This window comes from Microtus ochrogaster, chromosome 16 (genome assembly GCF_000317375.1).
Source record: "Microtus ochrogaster isolate Prairie Vole_2 chromosome 16, MicOch1.0, whole genome shotgun sequence".
Classification (NCBI taxonomy): Eukaryota; Metazoa; Chordata; class Mammalia; order Rodentia; family Cricetidae; genus Microtus; species Microtus ochrogaster.
In genome coordinates, this window is record NC_022018.1 from 62,099,953 (window position 1) to 62,119,708 (window position 19,756).

General features: G+C 47.9%; 1 protein-coding gene across 1 annotated transcript in view; it reads left to right on the forward strand.

Annotated features, from left to right (window-relative positions):
* C16H9orf3 (chromosome 16 C9orf3 homolog) overlaps positions 1-19,756 on the forward strand; it is a 233,523-nt gene that overhangs the window by 136,207 nt on the left and 77,560 nt on the right. Inside the window, exons 9-10 of the mRNA XM_005355323.3 lie at positions 4,012-4,055; positions 11,776-11,836. Of these exons, the coding sequence (XP_005355380.1) occupies positions 4,012-4,055; positions 11,776-11,836 (105 nt within the window). The remainder of the gene's footprint in view (positions 1-4,011; positions 4,056-11,775; positions 11,837-19,756) is intronic.

Below are 19,756 nucleotides of genomic sequence, written 5' to 3' on the forward strand. Positions count from 1 at the left end.
ATGTGTATGAATTTTGTGGATTGTGCCTTCACTTACCCGGTACCTAGTTAAATAATTTGTAGGAATTGTGTGGATTGTGCCTTCACTTACCCAACACCCAGTTATTTTTTTTCCTCGACTTCCCCTCCCCTTTGACCTCTACCCTCTGCAGTATTTCAGTATTGTTTGCCTTCCGGGCCCCTCCTAACATCCTCTTTCCAGATCACAGTGACCATCCCCGTAGGCTCACTTCTTAGTCCCGCATCGTTGCCTTTTCTTCTTTCCAGGCCATGACCATGACCACTGTGATTATTCCTGAAACTCCTCACAGAACCACTATTCCTGTGTCATTCTTAATCTATAAGCAGTTGATCTGGTAGAATCTACATACACCTACATTTTAGTGAATGCTTTCACTAGATCTAAAAATTAATCGCCAGATTAACCACTAGACAGAACTGGAGCTTGTTTTTTAAAACTTGGAATGGCTAATTTAGTGTTGTTAGGTGTTAAAACAAGCGGTCTGGGACTGATCTGATTAGCATACAGTGTATCAGGAAACTTAGCCTCCAAGACTGCACTCCCTGGCTTGCTGGAACAGTACCTTTGCTTTTCCTTTTGGTTTTCCTTTGTTTCAGGCATACCACAGAGGTGACACATTGCCCCCACCCCGGTGTTGTCAGAGCTCTTTGTCTAGTCAGTGCCCAATTTCCTTCTCAGAACTCTGAGCGCACCAGAGAGAAGGGAGGAGATGGTGAGGAGCACATCTTCCTGACGGACACTTCTTTCCGACTCAGCGGCCGGGTTGGACAGAGCCATGGCAGCCTAAAGAGGATGCAGGAAAGCCTGCATCTCTAAGGGCGGGAGTAAGAGGAACCAACTGAGCCCATTCTGGTCACAGGCACTTTAGAGGCTGCAAATGAGAAGCAAGTGTCTCCAGTAGGGTGGAGCACAAGACAGTGTAGGAACCACATCATAAATCTCAGGGGACATCTTGTTTGATCCGTATATCTCAGGCATTGGTTGGCAGCCTCCAGCTAGCTGCTGAGCTGCCTGCCAATCTAAGCTTGGAGGCGGGACTCGACAGATATCCCAGAATGGTAACCTGCTAGGAGCCAGGACACCATCTTCCTTAAAATAAGGAGGAGGAGGGGGAGGTTTGCACAGGGACCTTCTTTATTACCCAGATCCACCCAAAATTCCAGATGCCTGTGCTTACAGTCTATCAAAAGGGGAGGGGCTATGAAGCCAGTTGTAACTTGAAAATGTGAAAGGGTAGAATTAAGGTTAACTCTGAATTTCCTGCTTCTCAAGCAATTAAATTCTTCCCCCTTGTTATTAAGTTAATGTCATTCTCCTCTCCCCCTCCCGTGCCACATAATTGAACATAAATTACTAGGAATATAGGAGATAAGTTTGTAGGTACTATACAGACATAATGGGGTAAAATTAGTAAGAAGTTATAATTAGAGTTATAATTGCATAGTTATTTCTTGGATTTTTTAAGAATCAAAAACCAAAAATCTTGTCAATAAGCAGCGATCCACTATTATAGTGATTTACAAAACGATCTATTAGCTAGATCATAATAAATAAATTTCTAATGCAACATTTTAAGAACATATTTTAAAATAATAGCTGAATACTGCTAGCCTATTTCCTTAGTTCCAGTAACCTTTAAAATAATAAAAATAATGACTTTAAGACTCTCAAGCAAGGCCCAGTAGATGTGAAGTGCTTGCATGGTTTTTCTCTATGTCCAGGGTTAGGCCTGGGCAGTAAACAGTCCAGGCCTGCTGCCTCCTATCGCCCACCGCCATGTCCCTACATTCATCCCCAGGTCTGTGTGCTTGAACACTGGTCTCCAAGAGGTGGCAATGCTTTCAATGCTTTCCGGGGTTGTGGGACCCGTTCTAGGCAGGGCCTGGCTGTCAGAAGTAGGCTCCAGCGAGGAGAGTGGGCCTTACGTACAGTAGCTCTTCTGTCTCCAGCCCCTGCTTCCTGCCTCCTCCTCTGTACCATGTGAAGAGGGCACCACTGTTGGAGCCCTTCCGGCCACCATGCCGTAATAGGCCTCAAAAATTGTGAGCCCAAGTAATCTCTGCTCTGTTAAGTTGTCTGTGTTAGGGTGTCAGTCACAGTGGTGTGAGGGAAATCTTTCAGTATATCCTTTATTGAGGAGCCTTCCCCTCTGGACAGACGGAGCCCCCATAAGCCCACAGGCTGGGCTGGCTTTGCTCATGCTGCGATGGCTGGATGCCGTGTGATGATGGAAAAGGTTCACCCGTCCGTGCACCCTGCCGTTCACCCTGCTGTGTACCCGTCCGTGCACCCTGCCTTGTACCTGTACACCCGTCCGTTCACCCGTCTGTGCACCCGTCAGTATGCTGTGCTGCATAGGTCTGACTGCTCCTCCCATCCCCTGCTCCAGTCGTTTGTGCTCACTTGGAGTTTCACCCGAAAGAGCACCTTTTAACTTGTTAACTGTATTTGTTTCTGTGAATTTCGTACATGAATACTGTACTTTCTATAAAGCAGGGATTCACATGGCTAACCTCAAGCTCCAACGAGTTCTCTCACCTCTGCCTCCTGAGTACTAGGATTACAGGCATGGGCTATCTTGTGTGTCTCTAAAGTTTATTTTCTCTTTGTTAAATCTTCAAGGAGAGCCAGGTGGTGTGGCTCACATCACTATGCGATCCCAGCCATCAGGGGGCTGAACCTGAAGGATCAACATGTGCTATAAGTTGAGAAACTGCCTCAAAAACCAAAGTGACTGGGGCTGGAGAGATGGCTCAGAGGTTAAGAGCATTGCCTGCTCTTCCAAAGGTCCTGAGTTTAATTCCCAGCAACCACATGGTGGCTCACAACCATCTGTAATGGGGTCTAGTGCCCTCCTCTGGCCTGCAGGCGTACACACAGACAGAATATTGTATACATAATAAATAAGTAAATAAATAAATAAATATTTTTAAAAAAAACCAAAGTGACTGTACAAACCCAGAAAAACAAAAAAGCAAAATTTTATAGATTACTGCATTAAAAGAAAACCATGAAATGTTAACATAGCAAGAGACTCTATTAAAAAAGGAGAAAAATGAAAATTAAAAAAACCCTCCAAATAGAGATGCTATTTGCTGTTTAATGTCATTAAATAGCAAAATGTTATGCTTCGTCCTGCCTTTTTCTCCTTTTGTGTCCACCCCACCTGATACTCAGATGGGAGAAGTTTACACTGGGGTTTGCATTCAGCAAATAAAAAAACAGAGCAGAAAAGCCTTGTTAAGTCTTAACTTTAAATAAACGATCATTTTTAGTGTATTTATCCTCCCAATTTAACTAACGGTCCTTTATCTGACGACACGGGGTAAGACCCAGTGAGGATTCCAGGATTGTAGGACTGGGAAAGGGGGCTGCAATAAAAGTATAAATTAAATACAAACGAGCTTGCTATTGGAACTTTTAGGTCTATGATATTGTGGTTATTCCCACCAGAGTACTTTTATTTTAGAGAGGTTTACAAAGCATTTATGGATGACATTATGTAATTTTCAGGATGTCTTAACAGTTCAGAAGACAGGAAGGAAGGATAGGACAAGGCAGGTTAGCTCGGGTAATTTAAACAGAGTAGTTAATTATTCGACTTCGCTTTTCATTTGAAAATTTCCACAATAAAAGAAAGTGGTTTGGGAAAAGGTGTAAGTCATGACATGGCACTGTCACAGAGCAAACTCCTAGATGTCCCGTGACTGCACAGACGCAGGAGAGGAGAAGGGCCGGAGAATCAGACGGGGCCGTCTCTGTCGCTCAGCTGGGTTTTGTTCTGTTAAGTTTGGCCTCTTTCCAGAGCTCCGTGTTAGTTGTGGGCCTCAAGGAGTGGAGAAAGACCTCATGGCGAGAGAGTGGAAAGTGAGGGGTCAGTTCTTTTATGTGTAACCAGACCCGAGATGGAAACAGTCGATGCTTGGTTGCTGGCAGGGTTGGGCAGTTACTGGTAGACGGCTTTCATGGTTTGCTTTCTTCTTATTTCAGGATTTCCTTCAAATGCTGTTGGAGAGCATTCCAGAAGACAAAAGGTAAGGACCAATATAGGAATTAAGAGCCCCATTTCACATTTAATGTTGAAAAGACCCTACCATCGTTTGACCTGCTGTTAGAACCTAAGACAGTTGAGATTTCCTCTCTGCATAAAGGAACCCAGTGCAGCTCATGGAGTCACAGTTTGACCAGAAGACAAGCTGGAGTCAGGGCAGCATGCACAGCCCCGGGCCTTAGATGTGGAATGGGAAGCTAGCCAAGGGCACTCTGGGGCTACAGATGGAGAAGAGGAGTCTGCAGCAGAGTGGTCGCTCTGATGAGAAGGTCAGGGACTGCTACCCTGGACCACCCACTTCTTTAAAAAATAAGTAGATAAATAGCAGAGAAGAACAAGTTGAGGTGGCTCCTGCCACTGTGATTTTATAGAAGGGCCTACTGTTTAAATGAGGCAGAGAGGTGCGCAAAGAGCCTGGGGTGGCGTGCCAAAGTCGAGACAGCAGGAGCTTCAGGAGGATGGTGCATCACGTCCATAGTTGAGGGCAGAAAGAATGCTAAACATAATGCTTAGTATCCAGCTACCCTCTCTTACACAGTCCAGAGCCCCAAACCAGGGAATGCTGCCACCAGCGTTCAAATCAGCTCGTCCCACATCAATCAAGGTGGTCAAGACAGTCTCCTGTAGACATGTCCACCAGGAACCTGGAGGCAGGAGCTGATGCAGAAGCCATGGAGGGTGCTGCTTACTGGCTTGCTCCCCACTACCAGCCCAGGGATGGCACCACCCCCCATCAATCACTAACTGAAAAAACTGCCATACAGGTTTGCCTACAGTCCGATCTTATGGAAACATTTTCTCAATTGAAGTTTCCTTTTCTCAGATGACTCTAGCTTGTGTCAAGTTGACATAAAACCACCCAGCACAGGTGCTGAGTCTTCTGCAAATGTCACTTCTGATGTGGTTATTCATTATTCAAGAGCAAACCTGGAAGATTTATATATTTCCCCTCATAACTGGATGTTAATTAAGCTCACAGACTCACATATGCTAGGCATGTGTCTGACCACTGTACTACAGGGCCAATGTTCTTTTCTTTTATACCTGCCGTCAGGACACTAGCTCAGGTTCTCTGGTAGAGTATAGAGACCCTTCTTTAGGACATACAGCAGAGCAGTGGGGAGGGAGGGAGGGAGGAGAAATTAATTTATAGATGTGGTGTGCTTCCTCTTCTGTTGGTCATCAAAGTGCATTCCTTCGGGGCAGAGTTCTTAGGGCAGAGACACAGCAGTTTCCAGTGAGACGCACTTTTAGTTTGGGAGATCTGTCTTACTGTTAATCTCCATGATGCAGTATGGAGTCCATTTGGATGCCTGGAGCCCCCTGGCTCTGCGGGCCTGGGTTTTATTGTTGTGGATATGTACTGAGGCAACACGCTGGACCCACAAAGAGACTTTTGTTGTAGCTGTGGAGATTAGACCAGCATCTATGCCCCACCAACAGCCACTGAATCCCTTTGATGGGCACCTTTCCCAGTGGGATCGTGCTTTGCCCAGCAGGCTTAAGTCTCATTAAAAATTCTCCTCAAATGTTAAAATAATCTCTTGCCTACAGCAAGCCTAGTTCACCAAGTATATCGGAGTATATTTTCAAACTTAAACATCTTCTTGCTGGCTAACTAATCTCAAAATCTAGTTTGCCTATTCAAACAGATGGTTTGCTCTATTACCTATGCAGCATATTGTACTAATTTTATGTGGGCCTCCAAAGACTGCACATCTACCCCCTGGGGCCTCTAATCTTTGGCCCCAGTTTGCAAACTGATCCTTTGGCACATCTGTTCGGCACTTGAGCCATGCTGAGCAGGCAAGGCTTTGCCAGTCACAGTGGCCAGTGCGTCAATGTCATGCCGCCTCTGCACTGCTGCCCTGCCCCAACGTATTAGCGCTCTCTGTGGTGCATCTCCTGTAGACAGGAAGAATAAATCCAGTGCCAGCCTTCAGAGAGATCCCAGTCAACCACCAAAAACGTGGGTCATTTTAATCTCCAGAACAGGGCATTAGAATTCGTGTATGAAGGGCTCTGTGAGGTTCTTGGTCCTGGGGCCACAGACAGCAACTCATCAGCATTCAACTTGAAATGAGACCCAAGGCAGAGCCTGCTACAGCCTTGGGGAATGTCTGTGTCTGTGTGGGGGAGGGGGATGGAGGGAGAATGGAGAGAGCTAAAAGCCAGAAATTCATTAGCGATCACTAGAGCATTTGAATCAAGAACTCTTGAGAGCTGGGGCTATTTCAGTGATGGGTACAATGGCAGTGGGCTGTGAAGCAGGGAACAGAGCCATGGGTTGACTGAGAGGTGCCACAGTTACAAATGGCTGATTAGTTGTGAATCTGAATAGAGAAACCAGTCAGGAGTGTGGCTTTTCTTGGACCCTGAGCTAAAGTGCAGTGGGCAGCTTCTCGTCCCTGGAATCAGTATGGAGGGGAGGGAGATAAGGACAAAGTGACATGCTCAGGAGGCCGTCCAGACAGGCACACCATCTACCCCTTGCCAAAAAGCTATGCCACCTAGGGAATAGTTGGTCCAGCAGCCTTGGCTCCTGGGTCCAGGTGTCAGCCATAGCTGCTGATTAATTCTTACCCATCAGTTATGGTGTTTGTGCATGCATGTTCATGTGTTTGTTTAAACCCCGTGTTCTTCCTCCCCCACGGAGCAAGGAGCACTCACTCGCCTGCCTGGTCAGCAGTCTTGATTAGCTGTCTGAGCACAGATGCCTTGTTTTGATCAAGAAAATGAGCAACACCGTGGAAAGCTTCCACGTGGAGAGAAGGGGTTGAAAGCGAACTTATCCATGTATAAAAACTGATATGATTGTAAGTTGTATTCTAAAACAAAGGCATTTCCATCTAAACTGTGCCTTTTCTCTGTCTAACACCTATACTTTCAAAGTTGCTGAGGCCTGGGGTTTGCTATGCGAGGCTGATGTGACTGTGTGCTGGGCTGTGGGAAGAACGGCAGGGTGTGAGTGTTCGAATCCCAGGAGGCTGAAGGCAAGAGCCAAAAATGATAGCAGCATCACACGCCATGTCCAGCCAGCCGATAGGCGCAGGCACAGGTACAGTCACTGTGCATCCTCACCACAACAGCAAGCACATGCAGGTGTGCGCAGCCCATCCTCCGACAAGCTGTGCTTATATCTGTTCACTTCCACACCATGGAAAGATCACTTTCTAGGCTCTAAACTCAGCTTTCTCTTTCAGGCAGTATCGTGTCACAGATATGAGCATGTTCTGTTCCCTTAACTAGATGTGACCACATTTAGAGCCTAGACGGGGTGGAGATAACCCACTTAAACTCCAAGCTGCCCTGTGAAGTGTGGCTCACACAAGCAAGCAGCCAGTGGGCAGAAGTGCCTGCTGTTCTTAGTACCTGGTATTAGCCATAGGCTAGGAGATAGGAAGGGCATTCAGCCTAGAGTCTATGTCCTATTAGCTGTCTTGACAAAGTCAATATTCATAGCGATAAGACATGTAGAAGGGTCATTTCCTGTATTTCCTGGGTCCTAGCTACATGGAAATGCCCCTGCTTGTCTGCTGTGATTGTTTAAACCACGAGCCCTCACAGGGACAACACACTCCTGGCTTAGACACTCTGAGTCTGACTGTGACAGCAGCTATCCGCTTAGCGCTGCACCGTGTCTGTAGTAATGGTCAGAACAACAGAAAGCATGTGTACTTTCTTCGCTCAGAAAACATGTGGTCTATTTCTTCCCAGAAAATTAGGCATTTTTTATATGGTGGCTCCCTTTCCTTGGAGATGAGGCCACCTATAGCAACTCAAGCTCGGCTTTGCTTGGTTGCTTTTGAGAGTGGGAATGTTAATCCATGCATCTTCTTGTGGTCTAACATGTTATTCCACAGTCCCCCAGACAGGCCTAGTGATCTCTGCACTGACACCAGGGCCTTAGAAATCCCCCTGACAGCACTGACTTTGACCAGAGTCCACCTAGGCTATAGATTCAACACCTGCACAAACAGTTGCCCCCCACTTGACACAGCAACTGTAAGGACCAAAGTGGTCTTGGTTATAAGATGCGTCATATCTTTCCAAAAAGTGATCTGAAAATCCAAGCTCCCCTGGTTAAGGGAGAACAGTTTTGCTCCTGAATGTAGCCTAGGAAACTCTTGTGTCCTCACATCTCTGCCCTGAAAGGGCCTCTCCATCTCTTCAGAAATAAAATCAGAGTGCTGGCAAGCAGGGTCACCACAGCAGGAAGCAGACTCCTTCAGCATCAGAAAGGTTAGAGAGAAGGGAAACCTCTGTGGGTGTGTCTAGACCACTGCAGAAAGTGGTTCACCATGAGGCCCAAGCTTAGCCTGGGAAGGAAAGCGGGGGCTTGGTAAATTTGAATCCCAGCTCTTCAAGTACCATCTGCGTGACCATAGATAAGTTTCCCAACCTCTCAGAATCTTGTTCATCTCTACATTCTGTTTCTCTAAGGTTCAGGTGAGATCTTGTCTGCCCTCCTACATAGTAGCTGCTACTTCTGTGCCTTCACTTGGCAGTGCTCTAAGATGTTCTTGTGTTCTGTTTTAGTGCCTCTGCACTGTGAGCAGATACTAAACATGGCAATAGTATCTGCTTCACTGCTTGTCAGTGAACAGACCTCAGAGTTGGCCACAGAGGGGTACAGGGTAGTCACATGCTTTCTGTAAAACATTGTCTTGCAGGGATCAGTGGAGTCCAGAGTCCACCCTCCATCTTTAGTCCCTCTATATCCCTCCCTGTCACACCGTGCCCTTGGTATTGGGTGACAGCCATACACTCAAGGGACTGAGGTAGAAGGATACTGGGTTTGAGGCCATCCTGTGCCACACAGGGAGACCTTGTCTCCAAAGTAAGCACATGTATGCATACATGCACATATACCTGCTAATCAGCCTGCCATGTGGTCTCCTGCCTCCAGCCTTGTTTTGTAGCCATGGCGGTCTCTTCTCACCTCATCCTGGGTGCTACTGGCTAGGCCAAGCCTTATCTTTACCTTGTCTCTGTGGGACAGGAACTTGGGTCTTCTTCCTCTATCTGCCTCCATTTCCAGTGGCCCTGCCCCAGCATGCAGGACAATGCAGCTGCCCCAACTTCACGCTCAAGTGTTGCCTCCTGTTCAGACCCTCTCTGGATGTTGTTCTGGTGTCCCAAGCCCCCGTATCCTCCCTGAGCCAGGGGATGGTCGACCGCACCACACACGGATGAGCTGCTGCTGTTCTCTGAGGCATCCATCATCTGTTCCTCTGAGACAGCTCCATCCCTGGATGTTTTCACCTGAGCTGCTGGACATGAGAGCTCCACCAGGGCCTTATTTCATGCAGATGTTTGCCTGGTGTTCAGCATTCTCACCTGAGGACTCAGCCCAGCGCCTCCTTTCTCCGTCTTTACTGCCCAGCCTCTCCCCGTGCCCCTGAAAGAAGGGTCTTGCCGTGGAAATTCCACAGAGGAAATGGCGTTTGTGTCTGGGCATTCCCTCCTCTGTGGTGATGCCCAACAGCTGTCTGCCATCTTTCAAAAATGGCAGTTAAGTCACCCCTCCGATGCTGCCTTTTGGGGATATGTGATCCCCATTTCTGAGCTCTCTGTCATCCCCTGTGTCAGACCCTTTGCTCATCCCTGCTACTTCTAAGCTTTTTGAGCGCAGCCCTCTCTCTCCTCATATGCTATGAACCTGTTTTCCTGGATGCCAGGTACAGCATGGCCAGCTTTAGAGGCGCCTCTGGCTTTGCCTTTCCTAAGGGTCACTGAGATGATGTCAGAGGTGTAACCCATAGGAGTCTGGCTAGAACGGAGCCAGTGAAGGGCACTTCCTACCTGCATCCAAGGAAGTAATGTTTATTATTACATTGTTATTGTTGTTGTTGTTGATTCTCCCTTGAAATGTGTGAGGCTGGCAGATAAGACTGATTTCTGTTTGCACATGAAGTGAGATGACTCAGTTGAAGGCCTGCTCTTGCCTGAAACAAAGGCTGTTTGTCCCCATCTTTCCTACCATTGACTTGCCTTTAGTACAGGGGTCCGTTTCCTGTTCTTATCCTGAGCAGCTCTGGGCTTTGAGATTGCCAGGCTTGATAGAGGAACCAGGGACCTGTTTTCTGGGACCTCCTGTGGTGTTTTTCCTGAGTGGCCATCCAGACCCACCATCCTAGTCCTTCTGGTCAGTATCTCCAGGCTTCTCCCATCCTCAGGAAGGATGGTGGTCCTGAAGACGCTCTGGGGAGCGGCCTCCTCCCTTCACACGTCTCTGAGCCCAACATTCACAGGGCACTTGGTTGTTTGCACTGGATTGAAACTATTAAATGATAGCAAGTGATGAAAAGGCCCAGTGACGGCAACACGCATCTTTCTTATGAGGTGTGTTAAGAAATTCCACTGATTCTGAAGACCAGGAAGAGCTGAAGAGGCTCTGTCTCTGTCTTCTCAGGTTCTCTCTCCATCTTCTGCTCACTGGTCCCATAGAGAAACAGTGGCTGTAGAAATCCAGACCGTCTCCCTTTGTTTCTTCCCTAGTAGATGCTGTTTCCCCAGCCCATTGAAAACTGATTTCTGACCAAAAGCCCACGTGGACTACACTTAGCCTTCTATTAGACTGCGTATTTCTACAACTCCTGTCGTCAGTAGGAAATTGTGTGCGTGGGGGGGTGGTTCTTGGGGTTTAAGTTTATATATGTGCTCATGTGTTCTTGTGTGGCTGCCAGATGACAGCCGAGAGTCCTTTATTAACTTCCACTGTGCTAAAGCAGGGTCTCTCTTGTTTTCTGCCAGCTGGCCCACAAATTTCAAGGCAATTGTCCTGTCTCCACTTCCCTTCCTGTGATAAGAGTTCTGGGATTACAGATGGCATGCCACCACATCTAGCTTTGTATGTGGGTTCTAGGATGGAACTCTGGTAATGAGGCTTGAACAGTTGAGGCTGTAACTGCAGAACCAACTCCTGGGCCCAAATTCATTCAAATATAAGTATCTCCAGAGAAACCTGCTTCCCTACCAGGAGCATGGTGAGTGCTGGGATTGGCAGCTGGAGAGCTTCCGTCCTTCAGAGAGACAGGAAAAGTGATATAACCAAACCAGTCAGTCCCAAGTGTGCTGACACTGTGACCAAAGTAACCCAAGGAGGCAGGCTGCAGGGGCCAGTGAGCAGATACTGGGAATGAGCAGCAATTGTCTGGAAGGGGATGAAGGGAGGTGGATTTGCTGTAAACAAACCTTCCTTGCATTGCTGAAGGAAGACCAGATATTTGGTGATTTCTACAGGCCAGTGAAGTCTGCAAAGCAAGAAAGCAAAACCGTTTCAGCCAATGTAACAAGCATTCATAATATCGTACAGAGAGATTTGATGTGGTTCTTCTGGAAAGCAGACAAGTCCTCTGAGCACAGAGTGCCCTGCTCTTGTAGCTCGTGTTGCTGTCAGTTCACAGACATGTTACCACACTTGCCTCACCTCCTCTAGCAGGTGACAGGCTTCATGTATTCTAGGAACATTACTTCCCCCTAAAACTTCCCCCAAAGCATTGAAAGTACCTGTCACTGTGTGCCTATGACTCTTCAGTTCCCTGTTCTGTGTCCTGTTTCCCAGAGAGGTTACCCTGACATGGGTCCCTTCCCACACTACCAGCCAGAGAGCATCTCCTCTGCCTGAGTACTGCACCGTGTCCTGGTTGTGTGAGCTCTGATGTGTTTCTAACCATTCCGTTCTTGCTTTGTTTCTGAAGGCTCGGCCTGACTGTTGAGAACATCATCTGTGATTGGCTTGAATGTTCCGGAATACCTAAGGTATCTATCTGAGATAACTCTTTTAGGGACAGAGTGAAGCTTGCTGCTACACTTTCAGCCCAGGCAGTGATGCTTTTAATATGCCTATGAACGTGCTGGGCCCCGGAAGCCACAGACTTGAGTACTGTGGGATGTCGGTGGACGTGACAGTGGCCACTGCATTGTCATCCAGAGCATGCTGGGTATTTTGGGTGGAGTCTCCAAGCAACAGTTTAATACCTGCAGCGGGTTAAGCAGCTGGCTTTGGGTTCCGCCTTGGGTATAGCCAAATAGGTGGTCTGGTTAGCCACAGCTCTTACCTGACTGGGGTGGTTGTTTTCCTTCTGACCCCTGCCTTTCAGCTTCCTCTCTAGGATACGTAAGGGCCTGCATCAGGCTGCTTCTCTGCCCGTTTAGTCATTGCTTTGTCTTGGGGACCCAGACTCAGTTCCCTCCACCCCTCTTTGAGGTCATGGGTAGAGAGAATCTTTACCTGCCCTGTGGGAACACCTAACTTAGAGCAGAAGGGGCTACTTATCTCCCAGATCCATGGTTCCAGAATCTTTTGGGTAATCCCGGCTCCTCCTTAGCTAGAGTGCTGGGCTAAGGACCAGGCTTACTATTGTAGTAGGCCTTGGTGACTGTGGACAGACCCCTGTGGCAGTGAAAATTTGGCCCGGTGTTCAGGCAAGCCAGCCCCTGTGGCCTGCTTATTTCTAGTTCTGTGGCTGCTTACAGAGCTTTAACTCGGGAATGTCTGAGTGTCAATGAATGTCTGTGACCCATGAAACGCAGTGGGGGGTGTTGAGTAACCTTCAAACAAGGAGAAGCCTCACTACTAGCTCACTGGAAGGCACTGCCTTCAGTTCAGAAATGGATGCTGCCTGCTCAGCTACTTGTTTGGTTCCATCTCTCTGGGAACCAAAAAAGAAATGAAAACTAAACAAAACTGGAGAGGTGAGGCCGCGTGGGGCCTGGAAGGTAGCACTTTAAAGTCAGGAATGTATTGAGAGCCTGTGACTTCCAAACAAGATGAGTCACTGAGAACCAGCCTCGCCCTGCAGTGTTTCGGGGGGGGGGGGGCATTTCTGGCAGTCTCTGTGAAGTTTGCTTCGTGGGCCTAAGCCAGGCTGTAGAAGGCTCCTAGACATTCTTGGTGTGGTTGGAAGCTCGGCCACTCCCCAGCTCCCTGCTCTGGAACAGGGCCCCTGTTTGCATCTGCTAGCCAGGAGGGAAGGAGAGTCCTGCGCCCTGAGCAGTGCATGCCCAGAAGCAGGCTGCCCCAGTTGGAGTAGGATCCTGGGCTGACCCTCCTCTTAAGGGCCGCAGGGGAGGTTGCTTCTTACAAACTGTGGAAAGGAATAAGAAAGAGTGAGATTTGCCTCTGAGCTGAACCTTTTCTTCCAAAGTTCTAGTTGCGTTAGCGACAGCCTAGCATAGACAGACTTTTTCTACCTTGAACCAGTGAAACCTGCTGTCAACACAGCCAGGTGCAATGAGGCTCACTGACTATAGCTGATCTTTCAGGCCCACTGGCTTCTCCCCGAGTGCTCAGCTGTTGAGGAGAAACAACCGCAGCAGACAGAATCGGGCCTGATTTGGTGCCTAGGTTTGGCTGGTGAGTGATCACAGGAGCGTCTTTTCATCACCCCCTTCCCCGGCTGCCGGTGATCTACCTGCCCTCAGCCCCTTTCACACCCCTTGTATGTTTCTTTTGGTTTCCCCTGAGACCCTGTGGTGGCAGGAGCGCACAGTGATGGGACAGCTTGTTCTTTATGCCGTCATTATGATATGAAGTTACTAGCATGCCGGCCCTGGAGTGGCAGCACAGCCCAGCAGGCTCCCTGCTCTTTGTTCTCTTCGGGATTTCTGTCCCCCGGCATTTGAATTCTCTGATGATAGAGGCCCATGTTCTGTTAGGAGGTTTCCATCCCACAGGCTACAGAGGCCTTTTGTCTTCTCAGGAAGGTCTGCCTCAACTTTCCTTTACTGCTGTGCTGAATGGAAAAATCATAAAAAAAATAAGTGGACATAGCTTCAGGAGCAGCAGCAGTAGGCACGAGACCCACAGAGACAGAAGAGCTGGAGCCCACCTCCTTAGAGAACACCTCAGCCCTGTAGCGTTTGGCTTGGCAGAGCCTGAACTTGTCTGCGTTCTCAGTCATCTTGCCTTTGATGACAGTTTCTCTATGGAAACATTGCACATCTATTTTAGAATATAAAAAGCTTGTACATACGGAAATTAAAATGGCCCAGAGGTGACTTTTATTTTTCTTTGCTGTGATCTTTGAGGCAGGGTCTGATGTAGTCTGCTGGCCTTGGACTTTGTCACAGCTGAGGCTGCCCCACTGCCCTGTCAGTATCTCCTGAGTTCTGAGGTTCCAAATGTGTACCACTGTGGCTGGCATCCAGAGAAAATACTTTGGTATACATCTTTGCAGCCATTATTCAGAATCTGTAAGTATTATTTTGTCCGCTCTCTTCCTTTTTTTGTTTGGTTTCGAGATGCAGGAGGTGGAACTCAGGGCTCTGTGCATGGTGGATATTCTCTCTGCCGTGTATAAACTAAAAACAATAAGCTCCTGTAGCAAGGCCAAGCAGAAGCAAGGTCTAACCGTGGGGTCGCTGCTGCGTCAGCCAGCCAGCCTCCTGTGAGCCTCAACGCCTGCTCTCTGTGCTGTGTAGTAGGTACCCAGCCTCTTAACAGTAAATGAGAACTTTATTCTAAGAATAAACTTAGAAAAATAACGGCACTTTCCTTTTTCGTTTGTATAAGATAGAGAGCAAATGGCCACGCTGCTTCCTGAGAAATGGTACGAGACCAAGTTTGTCAGCTCCCCAACCCCATCTGGGAATAGTATACAGCTGTCTCCTGTTGTCTGCCAGGGATTGGTTCCAGAACCCACCTGTGGATACCCAGCCCTTCTGTACAGTGTCTTAGTGTGTGCCTACAGCCATCTTGAGCTCCCTGGCTGCCATGACACCATTGCCCAGATACTTAACGGGCCCACGATATCGGTGCCGTGCATGCTTGTTTCTTCTCATGTCTGCCCTAAGACCCTCCTCGCTCACACGGTCAGGTTTCCACCTCCCTTGTGACGTTTCTGTGCAGAGCACTAGCGATGGCCTCTCACCATCCAGGTTCTTTGGGTCTCCTTGGTTTAACTGCTACAGATCCTCTGAAGCCTCCTCTCATTGTAAGATTCTTCCTCGGCTTGTCAAGTCCTGAGGTCCCCGTGTAAGCAAACCCTCACCCCCATTCCCTGGAACCTACACACAGTTCCTCAGATGTGTTTTGCCTGGGCTAGTGCAACAGCTAATTGGTCACGTGACAGCCAAGCCCTTTTCTTTCTATCTGTTTGTCATCCATGTCGATTTCAAGTGAGTTTCCGCCAAACATAGTTCAAATCCGTTCTCAATGAAGCACTTTCCATTGGCAGTGTGCTGAGGATGCTGTCTGGCCTACTGGGTGGTGCTGTCCTGTTCAGAGCTGTTTGTCCCAGCTCTAGGCATACATGGGCAGCCATAACTGCCAGACCCCAGACATCAGTCTCTTTCACACACGTTCTTTCCTGTCTAGCCAGTCTTCTGTCTCCTGTTTTGAATCCATCATAACTGGCTTTATGTTGTTGCTATTTGTGTGTCTCGGGCTGCCTCTTATCCTCCCTCCCAGGAAGAGGTTACATCCGATCATCCCCACATTACTTACCACGTTGACCCTGCCTCCTTTCTTCTGCTGAGCCCCTTGGGTAGAGCAGTGGCTGGCAATGCACAGCATTATTCTTGAACTCTATCTATCAGACCCACACACCTAAATTTCATTTAGCTAGTTATTGAGACAAGGTCCCATTGCATAGTTGAGGCTGAGCTAAAGCTTGTCATGTAGCCCAGGCTGGCCTGAGACACACAGACCCTGAGGTTGTGTCAGGGTTCCTGACAAGGTTCTGCCTCCTGAGTGTTGGTTTGCAGCCCTGCACCAACACTTGGCCTGAGTGGCTGAATCTTAAACCTAATCTAATTTTTCTAAATTTAAAAGCTACTAAGTTTATTATTGCTTGACACATCTCAGGTATAATAATAACTCTACTTTTTCAACTGTATATTTTATGAAATAAAAGTATAAACCAAGTATTTCTGATTAAAATTAATATCTAAGTTGAGATTTAATGTGCAAAACATCAGCTTAAGAAGCCCCATACCAGTAAAGAAGAAGAACAACAATAAGAAGAAGAGGAGGAGGAAGGAAGGAAAGGAAGAAGGGAGGAAGGAAGCAAAAAGGAAAACAAAGTAAAACATTTCTTTAATTTTAAAAATTCTGCCACATATTGAAGTGCAGTGTTTGAGTACATGGCCTCACACGTCCTTGGTGCTTCAGGCTCTACACAGGGTCAGTCAGCTGCAGGGCAGAATATTTGAAGCCATCTCTGAACTGAACGCCTGCAGACCTCCCAGAACAGGAGTGTGCCCTCTTCAGGTTTTGAACCACTGGGACAGGTGGAAGGCAATGTGCCATTCCTGCACCACTCTATGTAAGGGGCCAGCGTGTCTCTGGGGTTGTGTCTGCAGGAGTCATGGGCCAGTCCTTCAGATACTGTAAGATGAACTAACCTAGTAAAACTTTATCTGCTATGCCTCACTTCTAAGATGTAGCAACTGCATTGAGTGTCATGGGGCATACCTATAATAACTGCAGCCCTGAAACAAGGAAGATCACGAGTTTCAGCCATGTGTGGACTACAGAGCAAGTCTCTGACGAAAACAATAACAAAATTACAGCTAAAAAATTAATAATTAAAACGTTTCCGTGTGTGGTGTGTGTATGTGTATATGCGCTTGTGTGTTGTGTAGGGGGGTGGGGGGGGTGCCTGTACATGCAACTACGGTGGCCAAGGGTTAACACCCAGTATTGTCTTCTATCACTCTCTGCCTGGGTTTTTTAAGACTTACTTTTGTTTGTGTATGTGCATATGAGTGTGTGTGTGTGCGCACGTGTGCACGCACATGTGCATATATGCACTGTGTCAGATCACCTAGAGCTAGAGTTACTGTCAGTATTGCATCACCAGCATGGGTGCTGGGAACTGACCTTCAGTCTTATGCAAGAGCTCACTGAACCTGGAGCTCATCCATCGTCCAGACTAGCTGCCCACCAGACTCCTGAGATCTACTCTTGCCTCTGCCCCAGCACTGAGACAGCAGGTGCTTGCCTCCTTCCCTCCTCACTGCCGCAGCTGAGACGCTTAACTGCTGTGTGTGTTGTTGAGTGGAACTGTTCTCATGGCCTCTGTGTGTGTGGTGTTGAGCAGAACTGTTCTGCAGCTGTTAGTTGGGTTAATATGTGAGTCATCACACCTTAAAGTCATCCACAGAGTAGACCTAAGTGAATCTATCTCAAGTTTATAAAGTCTGTGAGTCAAAGAAGATAAGAAATCCAGGCCTCTGTTGCTTATCCACAAGTAAAGAGTTGGTCTGCAAAGTTCAAGCAGGCCTCTCAAAGACAGGAATGACTTCTCACCTTGTTTCTGCTCTCGATTTCCACTGCTCGTCATCTTGTTCCCAGAGGTCTGAACAAGTCCTCACACTAACTTAAGAGAACCTCGGCTCCATCTGCACCTACCCCTTCTCAGAACGACGCACTCAGCAGTAGCATCAGAACCAGCAGAAGCGAGGGCAGCGCAGAGGACAGTGAGGCACTGTCGAGCAGGCTGCATCCTAAGTCCCAGAAAGGGCAGAGATCCACCTCAATTCCCACACTGCCTGAGTTCAGAACCGTGAACAGAAGGCTATTTTGCCATCTTGGGGAAGTGCTACTTCTTTTCCAAATAAATGTCTGGAAATTGCCAGAGGTCACACAAGCCAACAATGGAAGACGGGAGCCCTTCAGGGGAAATAGGGGAGTCACAGGACTAAGGAAAGGTGGTCGGGTCTACTGCAGAGGCTTGTGTTCTCAGAGCCAAGGATGGGCTTTCTGGGTAGAGAGTGCCAGCTTGGAAGTGTTCTGTTGCATGCTCATATAATGTTTTCTGGATAATAATAGAGGCTATTAGAATACTTAATCCCAGGGCCTAATGGTGGCTTCAGGCCAGTGAGAGGCCCTGTACCAAAGGAGGGGAGCGGCCTTCATGAGGATGACCTCAGGCCTCCATCCACCACAGACGTGTATATGCACATACATGCACCCGTACCTGCATGTATAATTGCATACACAGTAAGAGTGAATAAGGAGCCTTGTAGAGCAAGCCAGCTGATGTAAATGCCCATTTTATAGTGCCCAGATCCCGGCAAGGATAGGAGAGGGCCCCAGAGAATCTGATAGTGGAACCAAGAGCAAAAGTCTGTGTCTCTTAGGATCGCAGATTGAGCGCTATGCCATCTGTGTTGGTGGACATGTGCTGCTCAGGCCCACATCCAAGGCTTCATGTGTACTGGTCACGTGCCTCACCCTTGAGCTGCTATTTTTAGCAACTGAGCATGTATTTTTAAAGCAAGCTAATAGGATGTGTGTGTGATTCATGTGAGAGAGGCTTTCTCAGTTAAAGAACATTAGAGAACTTTTTCCTTGAAGAAAAAAAAAAGTGAAAATTCTAAACTAGGCCAAATCAATGCAGATACATTCAGACATGTGGAACCAGTGGAAAGAAATCAAGTATTTATTTAGTAAACTAAAATAAATCTTTTGTGCCTTTTGAGGCAGAAGAAAAAGGAAGCCAGGGTAATAGGCTTCGGAAAGGTGGAGAACAAGGCAGGGTAACGCTTTCCTGTGATCCCAATGGGGGCAGAGGCAGAGTAGGGCTAGAGCCAGATCCTACCTCAAACAAGAAGAGAGAGATGGAGTTGGTGGTGAGTGGTTCAAGTGATTTATTAAAGAGGCTGAGTCCCTGCTAGAAAAATGGTCCCTGATGGCTTGGGTCAGAGACCACTGGTCATCAGGACCACTCAGGAGACAAGTTAAAGCTCAACCCGTTCCCACTCATTCACAAGCCAGCAAGCCTGTTGTGTAAGCTAGTGTATGATGGCACTCACATGATGCCCCTCCAAGTCTAGCATGCTGCTCACAACAAGCAAGACAACCCTGTAGGATTTCTCTGTAAGGAGGCTTCATTGAGAGAACTCTTTAGAGAGGAACGTAAACTCAGAGAACTAGGACGAAGAGAGCTGCTGAGAGAGTAAGTCTGTCACGGGAGCCCCCCAGTGCTTTGTTAAAGCCGCCCCAGCCCCTCTGGTTAGCTTGTCCTCTTCATCCCTGTTCCTCAGAAGCATGATGTCCTTCCTGAGTTCGACGAGCAGGCCAATGAGCTCAGGCCTTGGTGCTGCCCCACGTCACCTGGCCTCATCGCACCTCTTGATGGTAAAATCAGCATCCGGGAGTTTGAGGCAGTGGCTCCCGGCGGAGCCTTCCTCAGTGCCCAGGGCATCTTGTTCCATCTCCTGCCACCGGAGTATTCTGCTTCTAGAGAACAGAACCATTCTTCCTTCTCCATTGTGAAGAACCATTATATGGTACCAGATAGGTTTGATGTTTGCATGGTGCGTTTGTTGGGCACACCTCCTCTACTTTATCTTTTCTAGTGGGCACAACTCTCTGTCCACCTTAGAATTGCCAAGTAGGGACCCGTCCTGGAGAGCCGTGCCTGCTTTCCTTGCCATGGTAAGATGAGCCCATGAGAAGTGCCCTTGCAGGTCTAGTTAATGGCACAGCCAAGGCCCAGACTATGGTCTTTTGTAATTTTTAGTGGTGTTTTTAACCTAACAACTCAGCATGGCTCCATCTTTGCTTTTGGTGCACCTAGGCACACAGAAGAGGGCCGTGAGCCATGGTGTTTGCTTTTTCTCACCCTGCAGGCTTCTCCAGATAACATGACGGACATGCAGAACTCTTCTCTTAGCTGTCTGTAAAGGCCAGCCCTGTGTGTGGACTGGAGCTTAGCATGGGAAATGTGG